General features: G+C 50.9%; 1 protein-coding gene across 1 annotated transcript in view; it reads left to right on the top strand.

The window, feature by feature from the left end:
- The window catches only part of Il23r (interleukin 23 receptor), a 43850-nt gene that overhangs the window by 10623 nt on the left and 8254 nt on the right, over positions 1–24973 (top strand). The window contains exons 4-8 of the mRNA XM_005385277.2: positions 190–313; positions 7125–7285; positions 8899–9044; positions 13023–13179; positions 23719–23814. Coding sequence (XP_005385334.2) covers positions 190–313; positions 7125–7285; positions 8899–9044; positions 13023–13179; positions 23719–23814 — 684 coding nt within the window. The remainder of the gene's footprint in view (positions 1–189; positions 314–7124; positions 7286–8898; positions 9045–13022; positions 13180–23718; positions 23815–24973) is intronic.

Genomic DNA, 24973 nt, shown 5'->3' with positions numbered 1-24973 from the left:
AGCTGAGAGCAGACCCGGGGCTGAGGCTCTGCCTCTGTGAACCGGAGCCGCCCGTGTCCCGGGGTGGGGAGGCTGCCATGGAACGCCCACAGCCCTGCGGGACACAGGTGGGCCCCGGGCGGCGGCCAGGACGGGGACCGAGCTCGCCGGGGTCAGCGGCGGCTCTCAGGGCTGTTCTGTCCTCTGCAGACCCGCCGGACGCCCCCCGGGAGGTGACCTGTGCCATCCGCGAGTACTCAGGCCGCATGACGTGCAGCTGGGCCGCGGGCAGGCCCACCCACGTGGACACGGAGTTCGCGGTGCGCGTGAAGAGGTGGGTGCCGTCCCCGGCCGCGACCCGCCCTGCTCTCAGGACCAGGCCCCCGACAACGCCCGACGGAGCAGACCCAGGCCCCTGCTGCTCCGCCCCGCAGGGTCCCCTTAGGGGCCCAGCCCTTTCCGTGCCCCTCCTTCATTTTAGGGAGTGGGAGCCAGCTGGCTCTAGCTCAGCTGGCTTCAAACCAAACGCAAGCCGTTCTCCCCCCACCAATGTTAGACTATTTCCAGCAGGCCAAGGAGACGCCCGGCCCACAGCGGCCACCTCCTTTTTCTCCACCATCAACTTTCCGTTTCTGAGGCTCTGCCTCCTGAGACGCTTCGCAGGAAGGGAACCATACAGGGGGTGGGCTTTTATGACTGGCATCGTTCACCGAGGATGACTTCCGGGTTCATCCCTTAGTAGCATGGATGAGTACTCTGGTCTTTTTGATGACCTAATAATATTCCACTCTGTGGCTCTCTTGTGTTGCTTTTATCCTTACATTAGTTGATAGACAACTGGATTATTTCTACCCTTTGGCTTCTGTGGGTGGTGTTTCTCTTAGCACCTGTGTGTGCGTGTGTAGGCATGTTGTCATTTCTCCTCGGGTCACGCTTAGGCACACAATGGCCGAGTCACGTAGACATGTACCTGTTGGACTTTTGAGGAAAGGCCACAATATTTCCCCGCAGCTTTGCCGTCCACACGTCCGCTAACAGTGCGCAGGGCGCTGACAGCTCTGCCACGCCCACCCTTGTTGTTACCTGTCTGCTGCCGTGTCCCGGTGGGTCCGGCTGATTCTTGGGTTCCTGACAGTGAGTTTGGGCAGAAAATCTGGAAGAGACAAACTTCAACTCAAGGAAATCTAGTCAGGCAAAACTTCAGACTTGCCAGTCACCGCCCGATCTCCTACTTAATAGCATAAAAATGTCCCCCGCATGTTACGACTGCGCAGTACGTATTTCCAAGCCTTTGATGCCCTCCGAGGTGCAGCGTTTGAACGGCTCACCGCGCTGCTGAGAAGCGCAGCTGCTTCCTACGGTGAAGAGGAGCGCCTGCGGAGGTGACCGCCGAGGCCGCTGTCGGCGCAGGCTCCGAGGGTGTGAAGAGCAGGTCTGCGGAAGAGCGGGCCTCCGCGGGCGTCGGCAGAGCGAGTGTGGGCTTCGGCCTCCTGTCTGACTTCCAGCTCTGGAACTAACCCGTGTCTCAGACGCTGCAACTCTCAGACAGCCCTGGGGCGGCGGCTGAGTACCCAGGGTCGTCTTCACCCCAGGTCGCAGCGCACGCAGCACTGCACTAGTGTAGGATCCAGTTGGCGTCCAGGCCCTCCCGTCTTTCGGCGCTGCGGTCCTCAGCGTGCCGGCCTTGATCGGTCCATGCTGCCTAGCGGCATCTGCCATAGTTTCCGGCAGATCTTGTGTGAGTTATTTGGTCTTGCTGGGTCTCGACCTGCTGTAAAGTGAGGATAATTAACACCGTGCCTCTTAAAAGAAAGCAAATTAGCCAGGGGTGGTGGTGCACGCCTGTCATCCCAGCGCTCAGGAGGCTGAGACAGAAGGATCTCTGAGAGTTCCAGGCCAGCCCAGGCTACACAGTGAGTTTGAAGCCGGGCTGAACTACAGAGTGAGACCCTGTCTCAAAAAAACAAAGAAACAAAAGACTCAAAAACCAACAACGAAAAAGAATGTGACGGGTGATACGAGTACGCTCCTCTAGCAAATCCAAGTCCAATTTCCTGGAGGCAAATACCCCAAACAAGGAGACACGGCCCTTCACCCTCCAGCGCGTGAGAAACAAGATCGTGAGTCGAAAGAAATTCCAGGAGACAGTGAGTGTCCCCACTGTTCCCGAGGAGAAAGCCGCCTGCCATGCCAGGCTGGCCTTGAACTTAAGCGACCCTCCTGCCTCAGCCTCCCGAGTGCTGGCGTGACCGGTGTGTGGCACCTCGCTCGCCCGGCGCCTCCTCACCTCGGGTTTCTGTGCTCGCTCTAGGTCGGGCAGCAGCACTCTCCGCTGGGCTCACCCGCTCTGCCGCTCTTCGCTCTCCTCTCTGACTCTGGCCCCATGCCTTTCTGCCTTCTGCTGCCTCCTGGGTGCTGCGCTCAGTCCCTCCGATCCCAGTGCAGCAGCACAGACCCCGCGCTCCCTGGCAGCTCTCAGCCTCCTCATCCGCACCCACGACCTAAAAGCCGCGGCAAATTTGTGGCGTGAGCTCCCGGGCCCCGGGTCCTCCCTCCGCCGGACAGCTCCTTGCACCCCACATCCCCTTCCTTCCATGTCCCCTCCAGTCCCTGCACCCCAACCCTCTCCCCACCCCTCCCCAGTTCACCCTGCACCCTGCCCAGGGGCAGCCTCTGCTCGGCACTCGATCTCTCCCCAGCCAGTGCATGCTTTTCACCCCAGCACGCAGGAGGCTGAGGCAGGAAGGTTGCTGTGTGTTCCTGGCCAGCGTGGGCTACATACTGAGACCCTGTTGCAAACAAACAAACAATAAAAGCATAAAACTTGCCCTCTTCTCCCCAGCCACAGCTCAGCCCTGGGCCAGCCTCTTCCCACTTCCGACAGCACAGCACTTCCTGGCCATCCCTGTCCCTTCCTCTATCCCCATGGCGGTCCTGGGTGCCTCAGTCATTCACCCCTCTGTGCAGACCAGCGCTGCCCTCTGAGGTCACAGCCAGCACACTGGGAGACCCTGTGGGGTTCCCCACCACTGCCTCCTGGGGCGTCCTTGTCCTCTCCTGCTCCCTCCCTCTCCGCCTGCTGAGTCTGTTCTGAACAGACCTAGCTTGGTTCTGCCGCAGGCCCTTTGCATATGATGAATTCGCTTCCTCAGGAGAGGCACTGGGTCTGTTCCTTCACTGCCCTGCACCACCTCAGACAGGGCTTGCCCCGCTTTGATTTTTCAGAACCACAAGTCCCCCACCCCCACTCCCGGGACTCTGGGACTCCTCAATTCTGCTTGCTTTCTCTCCTTAACAGCTTTTCCATTTCTTATTGGTGGCCCTCGGGATTAAGCCCAAGGACACCTTCCCACTAACATACACCCCAGCCCTTTTAATTTTTAAAAAGTCTCAGATTTCTCAGTCAAGGGTCTTTCTAGTTTTCCCAGGTGGGGCTCAAACTTGTCATCCTCCTGCCTCAGCCTCACTAAGTGCTGGGGTCACAGGTGTGCGGCTCTGCGCCTGCTGCAGACATCTTCTGGAGTGTTTGTTTCCATCGGACGCGTTTTCCCCGTGAGCTGTGATTTGTCTGCTTCACTCATGGTCCCAAAGTCTAAAGAAGCACTTCGTGTGTGACTGGTGCTTTGTAAACATTTATTGCCCGCGTGATTAAATAAACAGGTGACCGCATTCATCTGTGTCGCTGAAAGTGAGCAGTTCATGAAGATCAGTTCACTGGGACTACAGCAGGGCGCCTGGGCAACATCGGGAAAACGGGAACATCAGGAGGTCATTTCAGGGCCGGGGATATAGCTCAGCAGCACAAGCGCCTGCCTGGCGAGCGCAAGGTCCTGAGTTCGATTCCTGGTACCCACCAAAAAAAAGGACGTCATTTCAGCCGAGAATCAGTTATATACGAGCTCACTCACAGACAGACGCTTGGAGAGCGAGAGGAACAATTTGCACCAACCCACACGTAAGAAGCGGCGCTTTCTCCTCTGGACACGACACTGACCAGAGGCCGGGAGATCCCCAACACCACCTTCTCCACAGCACGCCCCACCGGTGCCCCCAGCTCCGTGCTCATCCCATCCACGAGGTGACAGCAGATCTCACATAGTGACGGCTCACAGACGGACCCCCACTCTCACGCCAACCAGAAACCCCAAGTCCTGATCAGTCCTGATCTTTGTTATGACAAGTTCTCACCATGTTGCTGAGGCTGACGAATTCACTTCAGAGCCCGGACTGCCCCCCAACTCGCAGCAATCCTCCTGCCTCGGCTTCCTGGGTGCCGGGATCATAGGTGTGTGCCACTGCGCCCGACTGCCATGTTGCTTTTCATGGGCTAAAAAGTAAGATTCCCAGACCTCCTCCTCGGTTAATTTTCCGCTGTGACACAGATGCCGGAGAGCCTTTAGCCCTTCACATGAAGGACACAGGAAGGACCCAGTGGTCAGCCAGATCAGAGCGTTGCCAGGGCCAGGTGTGTGAGAAGGTGCAGGTCCACCCACCAGCCTCTCGATGTCCACCCTTTGCCAGGGCAGGAGTGCTCCATCCCTCCACAGACTGGGGTCTTTGGGGGTCCCCTGGCAGGCAGCCCCCTGAGCTTCCTGGGGCACCTCAGGGTACAGAAAGGTGCCCAGCATCCCAAGATCCCCAAGGTTTGAGGTCTGTGTAAAGGAGCCAGCCCCAGGCCCGCGCACGCGGTATTTCCTGGTATTGTGCCGCCCCGGGGCAAGCTCTGTGTGGGAAGGGTCCTTCGACAGAGCCACCCCTGGTTACTGGGTTTTCAACTGAAATAGTGGAAAACTGAACGTGGACTAGGTGCTCGTATGGGACGGCCTTCAAAGCAGAGTCGAATGACCTAGTAACTCTGACTAATGCTGGTTTGAGAATAAATTTCCACTTGACTTCCGGTCTGAGTGTGTGTGGTAAAAGAGTTAGCCACAGAGGAACCGAGAGCAGGTGTGTGGCCTGCTCTAACTGGAAAATATTCAAAGACATCCCACCTGCCACTCCCCCAGCGCTGCCACCTTCCTGTCTTCACATTTGAGCTCTTGTTTCAGGTAAGGTTACCATGTCCCCTCTCAGGGTCTCTGTTAGCATATTTACGTTCCATTTTATTTAGAAAGAGTAGCAAGTAGTTATAAAAATACTGAAACCTAGTGGCTTAATGCAACTTCAGATGTAAGCAATATTTTATTGTTGTTGTTGCTTTGAGACAGGGTCTTGCTGTGCAGTTCAGGCTGGCCCTGAACGCACTATGTAGCCCAGGCTGGTCTCGAACTCACAGCAGTCCTCCTGCCTCAGCCTCCCGAGTGCTGGGATTATTTGCCACTATGCCCTGCTGATGTAAGCAATATTAAAGCAATAAAGCAATGTTGCTTCACTTGAGTTCATAAAAGTGATAAATTATATCATGTCGAGGTGCTTGCCTGTAATCCTAGCACTTGGAAGGCTGAGGCAGGAGGATCACCATGAGTTGGAGGCCAACCTGGGCCTATGTATAGCGAGATCCTTTCTTAAAAAATAAATAAATCTTAAAAAAGATAAATGATAAGTAGCTTTTTTTTTTGGTGTTTTTGAGACAGGGTCTCGCTATGCAGTTTAGGCCCACCTTGAGCTCACTTTGTAGCCCAGGCTGGTCTCGAACTCGAAATGCTCCTCCTGCCTCAGCCTCCTGAGTGCTGGGCTTACAGGCTTTCGTCACCACACCGGCAAGTAGCTTTAATTCATTGCAACAGTTTTTGTTTGTTATGTGTGAAGTCTTCTGGCCCTGGCTTTCTTGTCTCACTTTCTGACAACACGGTGCCATCAAACCTGTTTTACAGGGGAGCACACTGCAGGCCGCCAAGCTCAGGTACCCGGCCTGGAGTCCCACAGCCTACACACAGCCGGTGCTTTCAGTCACCATGACCCACCCCTCGTCCCCTTCTGCTGGTCGCAGCGATCTCACTGGGGGCAGATGAGCAGAGGTGGAGCGCGGGCTCCACCTCGCAGTGCGGTCCCCTCCCCACAGCCGGACTCAGCCCGGGACAGGTCCCTGGCCGCCCGCCCAGGCAGCCTGCTCTGCTAGAGGATTTCTGTGTGCACAGCAGACTGTGTGAGCTATACCCGAGAAATGTGGTGAATCTTTCAACTTAAAAAAAGTTATAACAATAAAAGACACGTGGCAGGAATCCCTTCAGAACCCTCCCCCTCACTTCCAGCACACTCGTCCCACCCTCCCGGCCGGGTCCTGCAGCAGCTCTGGCGTCCTCCCTCCTGAGGGTCTTTAGCTGCGCTGTCCCGCTGCCTCGATGTCCTGAATCCATTCAAAACGTTTCCCTCTCCTGCTCATCCTGGCTTTGGGGAGGAGCCGGGAGTCACTCGCTGCGGATCCGGTGACTGCGGTGGACAGGGACACAGCGCTGTGTTTCTATGAGCTGCCTTTCTGCCTTTTGGCGCTTGGCACAAGCAGTCACTGTGTTTTTGATCGTATCTCGTAAAGACCCTCAGGAGAGAGGACCCCAGAGCCAGGCAGACAGTGACAAGGACCAGGGGGCAAGTGTGTTTGAAGCGGAGTATTTTGAGGAGCATGAGCGGCAACACGCTTCATAATTTTTTTATGTAAACATAATTTCTCAGTCACCCTTGTATACAAAGCCTACATACACACACACACGTATATTTAGTTTCAGAACGATTCAGTCACAAACACACTGCTGCTGGCAGCACGAGGAGGCGGCTTCCTCCCCTCTGTGTCTCCGCAAGGCTCCCCTGAGCTCCGGGGGATGCAGCGGAGGTGCTGTGAGGAGCGACCCGGCTGGATGTCGCAGGCTGGAGCTCTCTGGGAGCCGCAGAGCAGACTCCCAGGAGTGGGCACCCGAGCTGAGCCCTGGGGCAGAAACGGCAGTGGCTTCTGAGCTGTGTCTTCCCCTTAGGTGCTGGCAGGCCGGTCCCCTGGGACAGGGAGCCACACAGCTTCCACCCTCCTGCCTCAGCCTCCCAGAGTGCGGGGGTGACAGGCATGTGCCGCGGAGCCAGCTCTCCCTCATTCTTCAGTTTTTCAGGAAGTAGATGGAATTTGCCTCACTTCTCAGAACGAGGTTGAGAGTCCGGAAGCTGGGAGAGGTGGGCTGTAAAACCGATGAAGCAAACTAAAGGTGATTTTTCTTTTTAAGTCTGGAGACCGGAGAAGAGCGTCGGTATCTCGCCTCCAGCTCCGCCAACATCTCCACCCAGGCGCTGCCCGCCGGCGGGGAGTACTGGGTTTGGGTCCAGGCCGCAAACGCGCTGGGCACGGAGGAGTCCAAACCCTCGCGAGTTCGTCTGGATGACATAGGTGAGAAGCGAGTATAAAGTCTTTACCTTTTTTTCTTTTAACTTTTCAAGACAGGGTCTCACTGTGTAGTCCAAGCTGGCCTCGAACTCACTACCTAGCCCAAGGGCGCTCCTCCTGCCTCAGCCTCCCTGGTGCTGGGATTCATGCATCTTTCATATAGGAATTTATGCTGGCCTAGCCGAACGCAGTCTCGTTCGGAGGGGCCACGGTGCCACTGTCTGTAGCAGCTCAGCCACGAGTCCCGCTAGCACCCTGCGCCCGTCCTTCCCGTTGTGTCTCTGTTCGGTATGTGTGACTTTACGGGGCTTCGTATTTATCAGGAGCGCCCTCGGTCTGGACACTGCCCTAAGGGCCAGAGACAGCAAAACAAAGGACCTTGGTGAGAATCGCCTGCTCTGAAACAGCTTGCGGTGCTCCAGGGAACAAACGGGAAGAAGCAAGGGTCGTGAAGGAGCGAGGGGGCGCGTGGGGGGCGCTCTGTCTGGGGACAGAAGCGGGGTTTCCCGTCTTCGTGTTTGTGTTTTACAAAATGCACAGACAGTCAAGGAGAACTCGGCAGCCCTCCCCAAGTTCGCCGGCCAGATGTAACCAAAGCAGACGGTTTTCGGGTATTTCTGACCGCGCCCCTTGCTTACTAAACAATTCCTTCTCCGGGGGCTTCAGCTCGTGTCGTGTTCAGGTTGTGCGAGTGTGTCTGTCTGACCCACGGTGGTGGAGGTTTACCATCCTCAGTTTTCACTTTGTAAACTCTCCTCCCAGGAACAACCTGGCGGTCCATTTTTGTGTAATCCTGGTTGTTTTCTGAGGCCATCGTCAGACTATCTCAATCAATCAATCAATCAATCAATCAGTCAGTTCGTAATTTACCTTGAAGCTTTTACCCCTACACCAACTCCCAGAATCCGAACTCAGACAGGAGCACCAAATGGGACTCCCTCTCTGCACAGGTCACAGCACGGATGACCCCTGTTATTAAGGAGAACCCCAAGAAGCTAATATTTACTGAGCATGTGTGTGTCTAGCTGCTTTTACGTGCAGGATTTCATTGGCCCCTCATGGTACTCCTGCCTTACAGATAAAGGTTATCGTTTGTACTCGGGAACACCCGAGGCCGGGTGGAATCTTCCATGCTGAGCTCACAGAGCTAGAAAGCCCTAAGTCCAGAGCCTTGATGCCTCTGCCCCGCTCTCAGGGGGAAGCAAAGCGCACTGCAGCGTGACTGCGGCTCCCCTCCCGGCCAGGGCTGCGAAGCCTTCTCTCGCTTGGGGTGCACTGTGGGCATCTAGGACCCTGTCCCCGCCCTGAGCCTGAGCACACTTTCCCGCCTGCACTGCATGTGGGAGGCCTTGTGAGCCCCGGGCCGCCCCCACTTCCACCAGTGAGGCCCTGTCTCAAAGAAAGTGAAATTCAAAAAATAGAGAAGAGCAGAATAGAACCTAGAAGCAGCTGCTCTCCCCTACAGACCAGACCAGGGCAGGTTCGCCAGGTGGGAACTGGGTCACGAGGCCGGCGGTGCTTTGGACTTGGAGCTTTTCACACCTGTGATGTCGATGCGGTGACGCCGGCGTCTCTGAAAGCGGGTTAACCTGTGACATCGCTGTCCCTTTTTCTAGTGATACCGTCTGCATCCGTCATTTCCAGGGTGGAGACCCTGAATGCCACTGCTCCCAAGACCGTCGTTCACTGGGAAAGCGACACGGCGCTGCAGCGGCTGTCCTGCGAGGTCCGGCACGCGGCCGCCGCCAACCGCACGTGGACGGTAAGCGGGGCTCCGCCTTCTTCGCAGGGGACGGCCCCAGCGCAGCCGCCTGCCTCTCATGCCTTTACCCGGCCGTGCGGCCCTCCAGCCTCCGTAGCTTAGTAACGGTGACCGCGACCTCCCAGAGACCAGTTTCCTGCAATGCTCTTCCTGCCTTTCCTGAATCGCTAAATGGACCAAATCTTCAACAGAGAGGATCTGTTCTGTTTTTAGCCTCAGTGTCTCCTAGGTGACGTTCACATCGGTGACCACGAGATGTGACATGTTAAGTATTCTGTGCTGAACTGTGTCTGGCACTAGAGAAACAGAAATGTGTAGAAAAACTCAGCACTCTGCGAGGCTGAGGCAGGAGGATGGCAAGCTTGAGCTGAGCCTCGGTAGCGGCTTTCGAGTGAGACCCTCTCTTGAAATAAAAAGTAGAAAGGGCTGAGGATGCAGCTCAGTGAGAAGGCCCCGGGTTCCAACCCCAGCAAGACCAAAAACACAGAGAAAGAGAAGGGAGAAGGAGAGAGGGAGGGAGGGAGGGAGGAAGAGAAGACAGCAGAGAGGAGGGGCAAGGACACAGAGGCGAAGACAGGGCAGACGCAGAGGACCGCAGGTCCCTCCAAGTCCAGGCTGGGGGCAGCCCTTGTCCACACCGCCGCAGGTCAGTTCTGACCTGGCAGTGCCAGCGACCGCCTCAGCCTGTCCCGTGCACAGCTGCAGTCTGGAGTCTGAGCACCGGCCCCGCCGTGCAGCCCAGAGCGGCCGTGCTCTTCTGAGCCCCAGGGCCCGCGTGTTTGACTGAGACACCGCGTGTGTGTCTGTGTGTCGGGCCGGGTTGGACGGTGCAGGACTCACTCGGCACCCAGGGTCGGGCTGTCATTCAGCGCTGCCCGCTGTCGTTTTTATTCTTCAGCCTTAGCTGGGGGAGCCCTGGGCAGGGCAGGTCGTGCAGAGACCTCTGGAAACGCGGGTGGGGGGTGGATTTCGAGCCCCTTTGGCTCAGCTGCGCGGAGCCCGAGAGGGAAGGGACTGGCCAGGCCTCCCATGGCCACGTGAGGCCCCACTGTGATCTACTGAAAAATGGTTCCAATTCTGCTCTGTAAGTCAAACTGCACCCTGGGGACCGTTTCCGAGCTTCCCGTCCCCACCTTCGTCTTAGTTCCTTCTTAGATTCCGAGAAGCGGAGCTAGGCTGGATGTAGTGGTGCACACCTGTGACCCCGGCACTCAGGAGGCTGAGGCAGGAGGCTCTCTGTGAGCTCAAGGCCAGTGGGCTGCACGGTGAGTCCGCGTCCAGCCCGGACTGCACAGGGAGACCCTGCCTCAGAGCCACAGTAACAGGAAGTGAGTTCCCGGCGCCGGCAGCAGTTTGCGCCGCTCTCACGCCTCTTTCAGGAGCATCTGCTGCCCGCTGGGTCTTTCCTGTGCTCAGTCTTTCCTGCGCCTCACCCAGGATCTCCCACACGGTGTGGTTTGCCCCGGTCACTGCTGCTCCGCCTTCCCTGTCGGAAGGTCTCAGCACTTACACTTCAGCTGTTATTGTTATTATTTGCCTTTAATGGTACCTAAGGCCGAAGATTTTTATCTTTAAGTTGAAATAAATAGATTAATGGTAACATTTCTCTAATTAAGTGAACCCAAGGGGTTGGTGAACTTTTCATTTAAGGGCCAAACAGTAAATATTTAAGGCACTGCAGAGCAGGACATAAGGCTTCTTTTTCTTTTCCTTGTTCTCTCTCTCTGTCTTTCTCTCTCTCTCTCTCTCTCTCTCTGTATGTGTGCATGTAGGGGGTAGACAGGGTCTGGCTATGTAGCCCAGGCTGCCCTTCAATTTGAGATCCTCCTGCCTCAGCCTCCCAAAGGCTGGGATTACTGGTAACACCTGGCTTAGGCCATAAAGCTTCTGTTCTGACTGCTCCTCCCTGTGTGGCCTTGAAAGACGCACAGCTGTATTCAATATCATTTATTTCGAGGCACTAAAACTCGCTTTCATTTCTGTGCACCGAGAACAAGTGCGAAATCCTCAGTGGCACGGGCTGCGCACTAGCAAGCCTCCACCCTGCCCTGCAAGGGCTGACGGACTCGGGTCGCAAAGGACCGAACCCTCGCTCTCGAGGTCGGAAGTCCAAGGGCTGGTGTGAGGCAGAGCTGCGGGGGTGGGGGCGCCGCCCGCCTCCCTCCTCCGAACACCAGGTTAAAGCTCCTCGGTGGGGTGCAGGGAGGCTGGAGGGGGAGAAGTCAAAGGTGAGAGGTTGGAGGGGCCCATCTTCAGGACAACACAGGCAGGGGAGCCAGACTCCTCACCTCCACCCCGCATGCGCTAGGAACCAAGCTGCCACCCCAAGAAAGATAGCACTAACCGAGGGAGGCCAAGGTCAGGGTCCCCAGCCTCCAGAACTGAGACTGTGAAGGTGTCCTCTTTTTAATTTTCTTTTTAAATTGTGAGATAAGTTCTCTCTAAATGACTAAGTTGCCCAGAGTGGGCTGGAAATTTAAAAAAAAAAAAATTGAGGGTCTGAGCCAGGTGTGGTGGCCCACGCCTGTTATCCCAGCACTGGGGAGGCTGAGGCAGGAAGATCACATTGAGTTCAAGGCCAGCCTGGGCTGCATAGCAAGACCCTGTCTCAAAACAACAACATCAACAACAGCAAAATGACTGAGGGTATAGCTTGACGTCAAGGCCCTGGGTTCTATCCCTAGAAACACACACACACACACACTCACTCTTCCAACTTTGGAATTCTGCCTTAATTTTAGGCCGTCCCTTCTCCTTAAGAGGACTTATCTATAAACATGATGGAGGGTAACACACTGGAAAGAAAAACTTCTAAGAAACGCTGACAGAGAGCCAAGTCGAGTGTGTTTGAAAGGCAAGTCTTGGGTGGGGTGGGTGAGACCTCTGCTGGACCCAGGAAGCCCTGAGGCCACAGGCCATGGCTGTATTCACACAACGGACCAGGTGAGGCCAGGCTTAAGGAAATGCTGAGGGTGTCGTCTGGGATTCAAACACTCCAAAGGATATTTCCATGAATTTTGCATTTTTAATGCATGACAAGTTTTCAAGATGGATGCTAAGAGGGGGTTTTAACAGAAGAATCCCTGCAAGAGGGTGATACTTTGTCCTTTTCTTTCTTCTTTTTATCTTGATAGCTTTAGCTCTCTTTCCTGGGTATCTGCTAACATAAATGCCTCTCCAGGTGCTTCGGATGTCTGCCTTCCAGTGTGCACCGCTCTCTTCTGTAAATCACTTGCTACGACTTTTGGAAGGTGCTCTGCAAATGCCTCAGTCTCTCCCAGGAGCCGGGTGGCTTGGGGTCATTTTTCATTATGTCTTTTATTGCAGGCATTGTGCTAAAAACACTGTCAATGTATTCCTCTGGCCTTTTCTTTTTTATTTCTATTGTTTTTTTCATGGTTCAACATTCTTAAACATTTTTAGCTTTATTCTCTCTATCTTACACACACACGCACACATACGACCTTGTAAAATTTGCCTAAATCTAGAGTAATGACCAGTTTAACAGCTTAGCTTGTGGGTCATTTTTCTAAAAGTAATCATGAGCAAGTGAATTCTTTTTGTCATTCAGGAAAAATTATTGATCCAAATATTCAACAGCAGAGAAAAAAATGGAGGATCGAGAGTCAGAGAGACAGGGAGACAGAGAGAGAGGAGACGACCAAAGGCCATCGGTCCTTTGCTTCCCCGTCCCATTAAAGTCAGCTGTTTCGAATGCAGAACAGATGGCATTTGGGGTTTTCTCCAGATCCCATAAAGCTTGAGAGAGTCAGCAAACACAAAGCAGCGTGAGTTTCCCTTTTCGCGGTTAAAGCATGCGTTTGATTCTCTGCGTGTTGTACAACGTCCTCCTCTTCCTTCCTCAGGGCTTGGAAGAGTGTGAGGAGGGAGCAGGCTCTCCGTGTCTTTCTCCTAAGCAGAGTAACTTTCCTTCAAAAGCACAGTGTGTCATTTAGTACTGTTGTGCACTTATCTCAGGTTACAGAGTTTGACACCAACCTCACCTACCCACAACAGTCCGAGTTCTTCTTGGAGCCAGACGTGAATTACACATTTCAAGTGCGGTGTCGAGAAGCAGGGAAAAGGTACTGGCAGCCCTGGAGCGCACCCTTTCATCACAAAACACCTGACGCGGGTGAGTCCGTCACGGATTTCTTCTCTGCGGCTTTCCTTTTGACCTCTGACCCTTTTATAATTTCATATGTATTTTTTCGGCTTGACTTCTGCCAAAATGGACAAAACTATTGGAGGGGATGGTGACCCTTAGCATATCATTTTAAGGTAGAATAATTCTAGTCTTAATGCAAGCCTCAAAATGTGTCTTGAAAAACATCCCGGAGGGGTTGTAAAGAGTTAACTTTGCAGTCCTGACTTAGCCCTGGCATGCTTCTCCAAAGACAAAGAATACCACAGCCTAGATAACCACCTATGACCTTGCCTGGGTTGTTTCACCCCTTCCCTGGCCCTAGATAAACATTGTAACCATAAAGGAAATGTATGGTTATGTAAGGGGGGACATATAGAACAGAGTACAGAAAGTATATATCATTGTGATTGGGCTCATGACCGAGGCCTGACCCAGTCATGTGGCACAAGGAAAACAACATTCCAATCTGTTACCATGGAAGCCAAAAATGTATATAAGCTGGGAACAAAGGAAGGCGCGCGCCCACTTCCCTGATTTGCAAATCAGGGATGAAGGGTGGCTAGCCTCAAATTAAACTCTGTTTGTTTCTAAATAGAGTCCTGAGATTTCTTGTGGAAGACAGCCCGATTTCTGCGGTTACACTATGACAGGGGGTCGTGCAAAACTCAGTCATCACATTGACTTGATTCTGTGGAGGGAACTACGGTTTGTGAGATTGCTCTCAGACATTTCTGGACATGAAAACCCACTGAGTGGCACTTGTTTAAGCTGTGTGTCCCCTGCTGCTACCCCAAAGAGTCTGTGTCCTCAGCCGGGGTAGGACCTTGAAAGTAGGCATTTCTCACAAACATCCTGGATGGCTTTTAGTAAACTCCAGAATCATCTAGTGAGGGCCCTCACACTGATAACTCACTGCTTAAAAAGCACTGCTTTGCTATGCATAAGCTTGTTTGAATTTCCCATCAACTCTCTTGAGCAGTGTAATTGGTGCCATCCTACGAACCCACTAACCTCGGGTACCTGGCTAGCTGGCACAGAACCTACTTATCCAGACACTGGGCACTTCCCCTGCCACTCTGAGCAAGCTCACAAATCTTCTTCAGCACTTATATCAAAGTGAAGGACCAGCCAGGCACGGTGGTGCACTCCTGTAATCCCAGCTCTCGGGAGGCTGAGGCAGGAGGATTGCCATGAGTTCGAGGCCAGACTGGGCTGCATAGTGAGTTCCAGGGCAGCCTGAATTGCATAGGGAGACCCTGTCTCAAAGGGAAAAAAAAGCAGAAGAGCCACTAATGTAAATACCCTACAAGTTATGTAGAGGACCACAAGTGTTCTTAGGGGTGAAGTAAGGGGAGGAAGATCACCAGTGTGACCTCCTGCCAACAAGCCAGACTCTTTTGTTTCCTCAGGAGAAAAGAATCACTTAAGGGGCAAAAATGCCAGTGAAAATAAAGCGCCTCTGAAAATGGGCATTGACCCAAGTTTCCCACATTTGCGAAGAGGAAACCATAGCCTGTTCTCTTGGTACAAATCTCGTTCTAAGATACATTACATGAGAAACATTGAGTGTGCATTAGAGAAAGTGCAAATATGAAAAATGTGCCTATCTTTTCTATTTGTAAAAGCAATGCAAGTTTATGAAGTATGCAACTTAGAAATGCCTGTTATCCACATTTTAATCAGTGTAATACTAATTGTTTCCTATGTGCTTATTTTTTAATGATCAGCAGTGTGCTTTATATGCTATTTTGTGTTCTGATTTGCTTAGATTAGTTTGTTGGATTTTTAAAAGCTACTTATTAAAAAAATTTTACAGCTATTTAATGGCTGCAGAACATCCCAGCTTGCAGATGTACTAAATCTAATCCTTATTTAAACATCATCTAGGTTATTTCCTTTTAAATAATGTTCAGTAAACTTCTTGGATAGAAGAAGTTTAGACATAAATGCTTTTTGTTTAGGTCTAAAGAATTATTAGATCAAGAGTTCAGCACAGTTTCAGATGCAACTTGCCAAGGTGCTTTTGAGAAATCTTTAGGATGAACTGCTTTAGAAAAAGGCATCCATGAAGGCCTGCTGGTGCACATCTGCAATTACAGCCCTCTGGGAGGCTGAGGCAGGAGGATTGCAAGTTCAAGCCCAGCCTAGGCAACTAACCCATCTCATACTAAAAGTTTGCTGTGGAAAGATTGGCTTACTCATGAACGAGGGGCCATTCCATCTCTAACATGCGCTTGCTGTTGTTCGGTGCCAGACAATCTGAGTGAGTCACAGAGCAAAGCTTCCTGCTTTGGGGAAGTTTCATTCTAGACAAGACAGAAAATAAAAATCAAGCAGTGCACAAATCACACAGCATTATAAATGAAAGTATAAATAAAAGCAGAAAGAGTCCCGCTTCATGGCTGAAGTTTGAGTTGCCTTACGATGACAAAAAGAAAGTATTACTTTACTTAATCCATTTATTTGATAACGAGGTTTGTTGGCGAGCTGGCCTTCCAGTAATTAAGGTTTATTTATGAAGAAACACGGTCCGGGCAGTAATGTTCCCTTCAGGCAGGAATTTACTGTCGTATTCTCTAACATTCTTAGGTGTGTATCACTGAATTATTCATCTCCACACAGAAAGAAACCAAGCCGACTCATTTATGAAGGATTAAATGACTTGTAAGAATCTGTTTTCCTTCCTAAGCATATTTAGACTTTCATGGAAACCAAAACCTTATTCTAAGAAAGAAAGAGAGACAGAGAGAGGGAGAGGGAGAAAGAGAGGGGGAAGCAGCCCCTCAGAATGTGACATGAAATTTCCACAAGCACCCCGAGGAAATCACCCTGGATTGGGCCCCATTTTGCCTATCCTGGTGTCTTAGCAAGGGCCCAAGGAGGTGGCCCCATCAGGGTGTCCCTGCGCTGATAAATGGTCGCCAACATTTGCTACATGCTGCTGTGTCACTTCGCTGAGAAGGTGAAAGACACCCTGGGACGCATTTTAGATCTGAGTCATCCTTTATTCCTAGCTGGAGCCCACTAGGTGTGCAGCTATTCTCCCATTGTGCAGATGGGACAGCGAGGCCCAAGAGGCATTGACAGATGTCAGTCGTCGAGGAGCTGGGCTGGACTGGGGCTGTGGGATCCAGCACTGCACTGTTCACAGCTCTGCTGCTGGGCCACCAAGTCTTCCTCTGCACGATGCTGGCGACCGAGCCAGGCCAACAGGGCGGCACTGTTCGTGCGGGGATGGCTGTACAGAGGCAAACACAGGAGGAAAGAACCACGAGGTGCTGTGGCTTGCTCTGCACTGTCACGAATACAAGGTGTGATGCAGGGCTTTGGGGACCAGGAGACTCGTAAGCCTGGTAGAGCGGGGGCAGCACGACACAGGCAGGTGCAGAGGTGGCTTCGCCAGGTGAACACCCGTCCCCTGGTGAGGCTCAGCATCTTGGCCGTGCTTGATGGCCAGCATAAAACCCCCCAATCTTAGGCAGTGCAGCAAGTCTGGCAAAGGGGAAGAGACAGATCATCAGTGTAGAAAACCAAGCTCGAGAATGCAGGGGTCACTCCCCTAAATTCGCTCAGACCAGGGTACAAGAGGGGTGGCCCCCTGGAGGGAGTGGCTTTCAGCTGGGCAGGGTGACACAGGTCCCAGGTGGTGAAACCCAGACAGCCCGGGCTCTGTAATCCCTTTAATGAGTTAGGGGCCCCGGGGCAGGGTGGCGCCTCTCGTAATGACTTAGCTGAAATGCTTGCAACGCAGCTTGCAGAAGTTTCCCAGAGAAATCACTTCATTTCTTTTTTGACAATTTTCCAGAGAAAGGCAAGTACCAGCAGCTACTCCACATTTCTCTTTGTTCTCACAAAATTACTGAGTCTTGCGTCTCAAAGGGCTCCTTGAAGGTTCTCATTATGTTTTCAGGACTTGTAGTGGCTGAAAGAACAAAAAACAAATATTGTGTTGCTGGAACTGCATACAGGGGATGTTAAATATTGTGCATTGTCAGTGGTGGTACATGGAGAGTGTTTCTCAAAAATTCTGCTACTTTTAATTAGAGATTTGTCATTCATCCATGTGGAGATGGATTATAAATTTGTAAATTCTTGGTTGCTAAACTGCTAAACAACACAGTGTTCCTTGAAATACTAATCATGTTAGACTTTTCATTTTGGATTTAGGTAAGCTTCTTTGGATCCTGCCCCTAATAAACATCAAGTTTGTGTAGAATAAAAAAAAAAAAAAAAATTCAACAATCTTTCTGAAGCTCTCCATCTACTCACAGAGATTATGATTTTCCATGAGGAAGTCATAATCTCCTGTATTTTGTTCTTCTTGCTGCTGGAATAAGTTGTCAACAAACTTGATAGTTTATAATTTTATACATTGGTCATCTCATAGATATGTGTTATCTTAGTATCTCTGGAGTAAGAGCAAGGTGTGTTCCTTCTGAAACCTGCAGGACAAACCTGTTTTATTACCTTTCCCAGGTTGTAGAAGCTGCCTGCATTTCTTGGCTTGTGGTCCCATCCTACATCTCAGAACGAGAAGCGTCACATCTTCCAGTCTCTTGTTCTGACTCTTGTTCTTCTGCCATCTTCTTAAAAGCACCCTTGTGACTTCACTAGTTCCCCCCATACAATCTAGGACAATGGTCCCAACTCAAGTCCCTCACACCGTATCAGGTAACCTAGTCAACGATGGCACCGGGACATCTTTGGGAAGCAATTATTTGTTGTAAGGCATCACCGAGCCTCACACCACCTCCATGTGCAGTTTTTACTTCTCGGGGTGGTCAAGGATAAGCAAAAAAGGGTCAAATCTGGTTGTTTTAGGCAGAAAGGAGATCACTGGACAGGAAGCTGAAGTCAGGAGAAAGACTAGCAAAGGGGGCATGAGAGGAGATCAGGTGTGAGGAGAACCAGGGCCACAGCCCAGCACAGCTCTGTCGAGAACCCTACCGGTGGCATCGTGGCTCCAGCTGGCACAGCCCCCGGGGCTCCGCCCCCACTCCCGGGACGCACTGTGCCTTCTGCGTCTGTGCTGTCTGCTGAGGGGTTTCCTGAAGCTGCCTGAGCCTCTCCACATCCAAAGTGTGGAAGGCACCAGGCGGCTGGGCTGGGGTCGTCGGCGAGCACAGGGGGCTGTGCTCCTAGGACTCCAGCGGTCCTATCCGCTTTCTGTCTTAGGGTGCCCTCACGAAGCATGCCCTAGCACCGAGCTCCTGGAGCCTGGGAAGTGGGTAGCAGATTATGCAGACTCAAGACAGGGCGTGCTGTCCTTCCAACAAGCCTCCAACCGCTGGTGACGGTGGAAGCTGCGCTTCTTGCACAATTTCGCTGCATTTAACCTTACACCGTCATCTCCGTGTGACCCGTGTTGTTCCAGAGAGTCTCCTGGACGGCTTCTGCTTTTTACCTTTTCTCCCTCGTATTCTTTGCATTGACAGAATAACTTCCATATGTACGTGTCTGACCTCCTCCTCCTCCTAAGTGTACCCAGTGCAAACACAGATAGGCCTCAAATGTTCACACAGACCTCGCTGTCTTTGCTCACATGGATGACATAGTCCACTGATCCACCACACAGTTCAGCACTGGACTTGTTTTTCAAGGTGTGGTGGCCAGTGTGCTGCTCCTTCAGTGGGTCTGCACCCGTGGGGCTGTGAGGGGCCGTGTCTTTGTTTTGCTGTTAGATGTGGGCTGGGGTCGAACCTTTGCCTTTGTTCTACTGCAGCTCAATTCCTCCGCAGGGCTCTGCTGGCCTGTCCTTGGGAGGTAGCACTTAACTATTGCCGTGGAGCTGAATTGTTAAAAGAGATTATGAAGAGAAAAACCAAAAGGAGATGCTTGCATTAAAAAAAAAAATAAAAACAGGATGAGGAACTCCAATAATTTGAAAAACACACCTTTTGTCTCTTTTAATAGGGCTCCTTGTTTTGTTTTGTTTTGTTTTGTTTTTTTTGGTACCGGGAATCAAACTCAGGACCTTACGCTTGCCAGGCAGGTAGGACTCTTTGTCATGGTTTGTGTCTAGATGTCCCCTCGAATCCTCATGCAGTCATGGGGTGGGCTTCTAGATTTATGTTTGATCCATACATAGTCCAATGCTGGGATTATGGGTGTGAGTGCTACACGCCCCCTGGAGCAGATAGTTTGCATGTGTAAGGGAGAGGAAGAGGCTGCTTGCTGCCTGCTACTCCTCCCTTTTGCTCTTGTTGCTCTTGCTATCTTCCACCATGAACTGTTTGCCCTCTGCCATGTGCCACCTTGCCTTGGAGCCAGCCGAGTACAGACTGAAACCTCCACAAACTGTGAGCTAAATAAACCTTTCCTTCCTTAATTTGGGGCGTCAGGTATTTTGTCTCAGCAGTGAGAGAAAAGTAACTGAGACATACCTCTTCCTTGAATATCTAGAACCTTCTGAAAGAAAAGTCCAGAAAGAGCCACATCTCAGCTGCAGGATGCAGGCTATGGTGGGCGCAGCTGTGACACAAAGCTCAGCCAGGACGGGAGTAAATCAAGAAACCTTACCGGTGTTGACTCTTTGGCCCAGTGACTGCGCTTATAGAAATCTTGCCTTTGGAATAGTCAGAGATGTGGAGATCAACAGACAAGGAAAGGAAATTTATGCACAGTGATACTTACTCAAAAGCTAATTTTCATAGTAAAAACTGGAACCAATATAAGCCCAACAGTAGCAATAATCAATACTTATTAAGGTTTTAATTTATGTAAAAATGGTGCTGAGTGCTTGGTATGAACTGTCTCATCAAAGCTTGAGGGAAGCCCTGTCATAGTCCAGTTTTACAGATGAAGAAACTGAGTCACAGAAAGGATCAGCAGCCTGCCCAGAGCTGTACGACTCCCAGGAGTAGAGCCTGGGCTTACACTGATCTTCACCCGTGTCCACAGTGGTCTTGAAACTCCCAAGCTACGTGGGTTCCCCATGGGCAAATCACTGGGCAAAACAGTCTAAATGTGGTGAAATATTAGGTAGCCATGAGTTGGTGTTTTGAATAATTTTCAATGAAATAGTGAAATGTCTATTATAAAACACTGAATGGAAAAAGGCAGAAACACCATATTAAAGAATATGGTCTCGGACTGAGCAATTTGTTGAAGGTAACAGTATGCAATGTAGCAACCATTGTACATTTCTATCATTTTGTCTTGAGGTCATGTTCCATTTTTGTTGTTTTTGTGTTGTTTTGATTTTGTCTTCATTATTGTTTTGTCAGTTTCTTAATTTTTAAAATAAAAAAAGAATATGGTCTCCACAGAGTACAGATGTACACAAGAGATGCAACAAACATGAAAATAATCACTCCTAGTTTGTGAGCAAACAAACCACTGTATGTGTGTGTCTTCATACATTTCTATACTTTCCAAGCACACTATAATTAGCACATAGTGCTTGTACAATCAAGGGAATACTGCAGCTGGTGTTAGGAAGAAGATGAAAGGGTTGGTGTGATGGCTCAGCTGGGTCTGGGCCCCCTGGGGGAGCCCACCCTGCAGGGCCAGCAGCTCCACAGCACTGTGACAGGCCTGGCAGAGCAGTGTGGGTCTAGTGGGAGCAGACCCGGCCGCCCGCCCCAAAGGAAGCTGCTAACTGCCAGGACAGTGGCAGCACAGAGCTGGCCGGGAGTTTCCACTCTGCAGCTGCTTCCTGGGGGTGCTGGGCAAGCACGTTACCCTCTCTAAGACTTTGCTTCCTCATCCACCCATTGAGGACAAGAGAATTGTCTTCCTAAGGGGGCGGGGCCTGAAAAGAGAGAAGGCGTGCAAAGCCTGGTGTGCGACACGTGCGTAATTGGTGCTCATTAAACGCGCACTTCAAAAACAGCAAAACGCACTCCGCCCCGTGGGAGACGCGGAGAGCTTATGGACAAGCTTTGGCATCATTTCTAAGAAACAAGTGGAATACCAGGTCCGCATCAGTGGGTTTGAGTAACTTAGCCTGGTGTTTGGTGAGCCAAAGAACGCAGTTATGTTATAATTTAAGTTTTGTCCAAGAAGAAGGCACTGCATTTCTGTGCGTGCATGTGTGCATGCTCGTGTGTGTCCCGGGGAGTGAACCCGGGGACTTCACACTGAGCCACATCCTCAGCCCTTTTCACTTTTTTTTCGAGATGGGATTGCTCTAAGTTACTAAATTGCACAGGCTAGGCTCGAACTTCTGATCCTTCTGCACCAACCTCCCCGAGTGCTGGATTACAGGTCTGCACCATCACACCTGGCTGCAAACAACATTTCTTGGTTAAAATCACTCGAAATTTCCTTCAAACACAGTGTTAGAGGCTAACTCTAAAGTTCTCTGTCAGTCTGTACGAACCATAAAAATATTTCTTCCCAAGTTAGATTTGGTCTCGGTTCTCCGAGAATACTTCAGTATGTCCTATGAGAGAAATAGGCCCAGTTTAACATTCAGTGGCAGGGCCAGAACTGTCTCATAAAGAATAACACCACGGATATTAAATGAGTAGTGAAAATTCTATGGGGTTTTCTACCACATTATATAACGCCCTGATGAGCAAAACAGGTTAGAGCTGATAGAAACACTTTTCTGCTGTAGAGGAATTTGTGTGTATGTGTCTGTTTGTGATTTCTTCTGTGTGTTAAAATACTTGAAAATGCTAATAGCTGGTGAATTAAGGGGGTGCAATTAGGATCTTTTATCTGCTTTTTATTTTTCCTGTTCAAATGCCTTTGCGATAACTTCTTGCTTTTACAGTGAGGAATGTTAAGTATAACTTTGAAAGAAGTGACCTAGCCACTGGGTGGCAGTGTGCCATGCAGAATGTGGTGTGTCTGGGTCCGTGTCAGTCTGTGCTTTAAAATGTCACAGACTTGGTGTCTTCTCTTACAGTCTTCTTCATGAATTGTCTTATTTCAGGTACCTGAGTCTTTTTAAAGTTACACTCTGCTGATCAATCACCTCCTTCGGGACTTGACTTTAATTTAATTTCAATGAATGCATCTGCTTGATTTGAAATTATGACAACTAGACTCTCAAGGGAGATTACAATTATTCTCCATTAGGGCCAATAAAGCCCTATCAGCTATGAAAATTATTTTTATGTGAGGCAAATTAATAATTGAATAAAGTTTCATTGAAAATATCTACCTGCAGTTTCTACAATAGAATGACATTAACCTCTATTAAGAAACAACCGTGTTGTTTACTACTTTTAAATAAAACTGCAAATACAAAATTAGTCAGTGTAAAAATAGAAATAATAGAGCAACATCGGCTGCCCCTCTGTGAGTTGGCCAAGCTGAGAACTGTGTGGGGTTTTATGCATTGCTAGTCTTCGGTGTCCGGGAGAGCGCAGATGCAGGCTGCTGCCTGCCCTGCCTGTGAGAGGATGGTTCCAGTGAGTAGCCCTGGCCCTCCGCCGTCGGGGCCGTGATCCCTGAGTCAGAGGGGGCACATGCCAGGGAGCAGAGGAAACTCAGCGAAGCCACAGGAGAAGTTGTGACTTGTCACAGCTCACGGGGAACACGTTCCTCCCACTGAGAGAAGCCGGGAGAAAACCAAGAGAGGCGTTCTGGCTTCTCTGGTGCTTTCATCTTCTAAAACGCATCATTCTCAATTGCCCTTTGACAGAAAAGTAGCCTTTTTCAAAAATTTCCAAAGACCCACGGTAACCTTTTCACTGAAACTGTGTGGTCCATTCTTCCAAGAGAGTCGCAGGGGCCCCGCAGTTTGTTATCTAGGCCGGGGATGTCTCGGCGACCATCAGGGATTCTTCCCTGGCCCCTTTGCTTTGCAAAGAATTTGAAGGGCACCTTCAGAATGACCGCACAGTCAGGGCTGGAGTCCCTCTCGGGTCGCAGAGCTTAGACCCACCCTCAGGAGTGTCTCTGGGCAAATCACATCCTTGAAGTCACTCTGGCAGCAGAAGCTTTTAGAGATCAGGGCAGCGGGTGGGCGGTGTCGCTTTGGGACTCTCTGGGGCCACACTGAAGGCAAATTCACAGCCAAGTCTGCTCAGGCCGTGCAAGTCAGAGCTGTCAGCAGCAGGCGGTGGCCAGGGCAGCCAGGGTCCTCACAGCGGGAGCCGGGCGGAGAGGGGTCGCTGAGGACGTCCCTTCCGCCCCTGTGTTCCTGTCCACCCAAAGCGTCTACTCCTCAAAACCAAGCTGCTCCGGGGGCCCGAGAGGCCGATGGCACGCCCAGATGTGACCGTCCCGAGGCCCCGGGGAAGGAGTCTGATCGAGTCACTTCCTGGAAGGAATCAGGTGGAGACCGACCCGGGTTCTCCAGCTCGATGGAATGAAGCGCCTTGGTGTCTGTTGTCTGGCCTGGTGAAGGAGTGACGCACGGGGAGTTTGTGGCGGTATCCATCCTAGGAGCATCTCGTTCCGTGAGATTTACCCAGCTAAACGAAAGGGGAAGGCGTGCACTTGAAGGCCCCCTGCTTTGATTTTGCTTTGCAGGCAGAGCACTGGCTTCGGTCAGCTCTTGGCAGGAGAGAGAAGTCTCCCTGGGTCCAGCACAAACCCCAGATGCTGACCCCTGATTCTTTGTCTCAGTCCCCCAGGTAGCCCTGAAGTCACCGCAGCATGGCGCTGAAGACTCGGACTCAGGGCCCCCGGTTGCTTCTGTCTTAAAAGGACACCTGGCTTCAGGTAAGAAAGTACCACTAAAAAAAAAAACAAAAAACAAAACAAAAAAAAGCCAGGCGTGGTGGCAAACGCCTGTAATCCCAGCACTTGAGAGGCTGAGGCAGGAGAATCATTGCGACTTCGAGACCAGCCTGGGCTATAAAGTGAGCTCAAGGCCAGCCTGAACTGCACAGTGAGACCCTGTCTCAAAAAAAAAAAAAAAAAAGAAAGACAGTAGCACTGAGGCTCTTTGGGGAGTCTTAGTGACCCCCCCTTTGAACCCCTGGCACTGAAAAATCGCACCAGGCGTAAGGTTCTATATGATGCAGTAAGATGTGCTCTACACTTTCTGTAGAGAAACTTGGCAAGGTACAACGATCTGCTTAAAGTTGAATTTAAGGACTGGTTTGGGCAGACTTTGCCAGCATTTTCATTTCAAGTACAGAACTTCTACCTGAAAATATACCACTGTCCATTACATGCTAGCGGGGGTTTTTTTTTGTTGTTTTGTTTGTTTGTTTTGCCTTTTTGAGACAGGATTTCACTATGCAGCTCAGGCTGGCCTTGAACCCACTTTGTAGCCCAGGCGTGCCTCGAACTCACAGTGATCCTCCTGCCTCAGCCTCGCAAGTTGTGCTAGCTGTTTCATATGTATCATCTTTCTCAATCTTCAAAATGACTGAGTGAGATAAATGTTACATCTGTATTTTATCAGTGAGAAAACTGACGCTCTGAGAGGCTGAGGAACATATGTAAGGTCACACAGCTTCCCAGCAGCAGCTGAAAACTCAACTCCATTCTCTTAAATTTTGCGATCTCTGCTCTTTCTTGCATGTAAACCAACTCCTGTTTTATCTGTTAGTATCGCTGGGTATGTCCTATTGATAAGCATATACCTAAATGATTTGGGCAGGAAAAAAATCTTACATCAGGTTGTACAATGCACAACTGTAACTCTAAATAGAAATTTCACACTGAGAAACCTTGGATGTGACTGCTTCACCATGGGTAGACCCTTTATCTCTTTGCATAGGTATCTGGTGGAACTAGTATCAGAACATATGTGGGTATGTTGATACCCTTTCCCTTTTATTTATTCATTCAACAAGCATTCATTAAACAACTCCTGTGTTTCGGGCACTGCTCCAGGTAATGAGAAGTCAGTGCGGGGGCTGGGGATTTA

Source organism: Chinchilla lanigera, unplaced genomic scaffold (assembly GCF_000276665.1).
Source record: "Chinchilla lanigera isolate Chin_1 unplaced genomic scaffold, ChiLan1.0 scaffold00022, whole genome shotgun sequence".
NCBI lineage: Eukaryota > Metazoa > Chordata > Mammalia > Rodentia > Chinchillidae > Chinchilla > Chinchilla lanigera.
This window is presented reverse-complemented; position numbering and strand designations above follow the sequence as displayed.